We start from the raw sequence: 2,853 nt of genomic DNA on the forward strand, positions 1-2,853 counted from the left end.
ACTCCTCTTCCTATGGACACGTGTCCTGTGGCTGAGTGGCTTCTAAAAATAAGTGGAGACCTCTGCACGCTTTCCCTGGAAGAGATAAGGGAGTGCTGGTGGCTTGGTTTCAGTGGGTTTAGTGTTGGGTGGCTGGTGGAAATGATCCAGTAACTTCTGATCCCTTCCCTGCACGGTGGTCTCCATGGTGTGCAGGCCCATTCCTCAGTCCCAAGCATGTAATGTCCACATTCGGAGAGGTGAAAGGGAATGTTTATAACTATGCCTTCTGGTAGCTTGGGGGAGAGAGGACACCAGAATAACTTCTTTGCACAGAAAGGATACCGACCAATGCCTCTGACTCTGTGCCTTGGAGATGCTTCCTTTTCAGGCTCACCAGAGATTTCTCCCAATTGTAGTTTCCACTACCTCCACACCCTTGCATTCTGTACTCTCTATTCTCTTTGTTTAGAACATCTTCCCTTCCAATCTTAATTTTTTTTTTTTTATTTTAGAGTTCAAGTGGTTTTTGGTTACATAGATTAATTGTATAGTGGTAAAGTCTGAGATTTTAGTGCACCCATCACCTGAGTGGTGTACATTGTACCCAATGTGTAGTTTTAAAAAATCCCTCATGGCATTTTCTGCCTTCCCTTTTCAGAGTCTCCAAAGTCCATTATACCACTCTGTCTGCCTTTGGATACCCACAGCTTAGCTCCCACTTATAAGTGAGAACATGTGGTATTTGGTTTTCCATTCCTGAGTTACTTCACTTAGAATAATTGCCTCTAGCTTTATCCAAGTTGCTGCAAAAGACATTATTTCATTCCTCTTTTTTATGGCTTAGTAGTTTTCCACAGTGTATATACCAATCTTTATCTAAAATGTAGCCCATTCTTCCTATCAAAGACCTTTTAAAAAGCTTATTTCCAGAGGCTAGGGTTATAAATAAGTAATGAAAAGCACTGCCTTTGAATGCCTGACTATAAGGAATTCATCTTCCTTCCATCTCTCCTGGAGGTCACTGACAAAGAGACATGATAGAAGACAGGTGCAGGGTGCCTTGTAGGATAGTTATTTGTTTTCTTCTTTCTGTAAGATGGTAAACTCCATGAAGGTAGTGACTATATTTCACCTATGTATCAACTCCATCCTAAGAAGACATTGTCCAGACCAGGTTTTCTCAACCTCTGCACCATTGACATTTGGGGCTAATTCCTTGTTGTGGGTCTGTCCTGTGCATAGCAGGATGTTTAGCAGCATCCCTGGCCTCTACTCACTAGATGCTGGTACCACCCTGCCCCCTTAATTGTAGTAGCCAGAAATCACCCCTGGTTGAGAACCACTGCTTTAGGTTCTCAATACACTAAAAAATATTTTTTAATATAAAAATGTTAAGTATAGATGAAAGTAGAAAAAAAAGATGACGAATTGTAGGTATCTACCACTCCTCTTTAATACGTATTAATATTTTGCCAGTCTTGCTTAATCTACCTACTATTATTTATTTCATCTACCTACATTACATCCATCACCTATTATTTTAAAGCAAATCTCAGGCACCATATCATTTCACTCATGAATACTTAAGTATGTATCTCTAAAGGATAAGGACTTTTAAAATTGCTATGATGCCATCACATCTGACAAGAGTAATAATAATTCCTTAATATTATCTAATACCCAGCCCATGATCAGTGTCTCATATATCATGGACGTTTTAATAATTGGTTTGCTCAAAGGCTCAAATAAGGATGTGAAATACAATTAAATTTCTTTTAATCTATCTTTTTCATGGTACTAATTTTTTTTTTTTTTTTTTTTTTTCCCAGAGAGCAAGTTTATTTGGTGAATGCTGACGGCAAACATCATCCAAGAGAGACAAGATGGGAAAGGTGCTGAGACAAGAGAGCCTAGGGAAACTTCAGGCTAGATACAAAATTCACACAGGGAAAGGCACAGAGTCGGGAGACTGGAAGGGTCCTCAGCCATTCAGCACCATGCGGACGAGCTCTTCATAGTTGATACAACCATTGCTGTCCTCATGCCCTGCCACCAGCATCTCTACTTCTTTCTCTGTCATCTTCTCACTCAGTGTGACAAGAACATGCAGGATTTCAGCACCCATGACAGTACCATTTCCTTCCTTGTCAAACACCCGAAGTCCTTCGACATAATCCTCATAGGTGCCCTGGTCCTTGTTCTTGGCCACTGTCTGCAGCATGGGCAGAAAGTGCTCAAAGTCCAGCACCTTCACATTCATCTCATCACTCTTGGGGTTCCCCAGGACCTTGAGCACCTTGGCGTTGGTAGGGTTCTGGCCCAGGGCCCTCATCACGTCCCCACACTGGCTGTACAGGATCTTGCCATCACCTGTTCGGTCAAACAGCTGGAAGGCCTCCTTGAACTCTGCGGTCTGGTCTTCGGTGAAGTCACACATCTTGACTGCTCAGCTCTGCGGGACCTTTTCTTGCAGTAATGGCTCCAACTCTCAGCCCATGGTACTAATTTTAATGAATAATTAATAAATATTTTTAATTACTGAACATGAGGGGTGCCAAACCAAATTTTGAGGCAAAAAAGAGGGTTTCTGAAAGTTGGCATGGAAGTTCCTTCTCTGAAGGCTGAAAAGAGACTCTCTTGTGTTGATTAGCATTTGTTTAGTTCTCTCCAAGTCACCATTGACATACCTGCCTAAAATATCCTTTATTTATGAGTGAATATCTTCATTTAATTTTTACGTGTATTTTCAATGCTCAAAAATTAAATTCAACTCACTCCATAGAGAGAACAGTGCTAGGTATAACTTGGAGAAGAAGCATAATTTTTCACAGTTGTTTTCTCTACTTGGTTTTCCAATCCAAAGTCAAGTAG

At 41.0% G+C, this 2,853-nt stretch overlaps 1 protein-coding gene across 1 annotated transcript; it reads right to left on the bottom strand.

The window, feature by feature from the left end:
- Nucleotides 1-1,783: 1,783 nt before the first annotated feature.
- LOC111551839 (myosin light polypeptide 6-like) lies at nt 1,784-2,472 on the bottom strand. The gene has a single exon (XM_023225912.1). It carries the CDS (start codon nt 2,417-2,419, stop codon nt 1,964-1,966), a length of 456 nt encoding a protein of 151 aa, XP_023081680.1. The 5' UTR covers nt 2,420-2,472; the 3' UTR covers nt 1,784-1,963.
- Between the last annotated feature and the right edge of the window lie 381 nt (nt 2,473-2,853).

This window comes from Piliocolobus tephrosceles, chromosome 8, assembly GCF_002776525.5.
Source record: "Piliocolobus tephrosceles isolate RC106 chromosome 8, ASM277652v3, whole genome shotgun sequence".
In the NCBI taxonomy this organism is placed as follows: Eukaryota; Metazoa; Chordata; class Mammalia; order Primates; family Cercopithecidae; genus Piliocolobus; species Piliocolobus tephrosceles.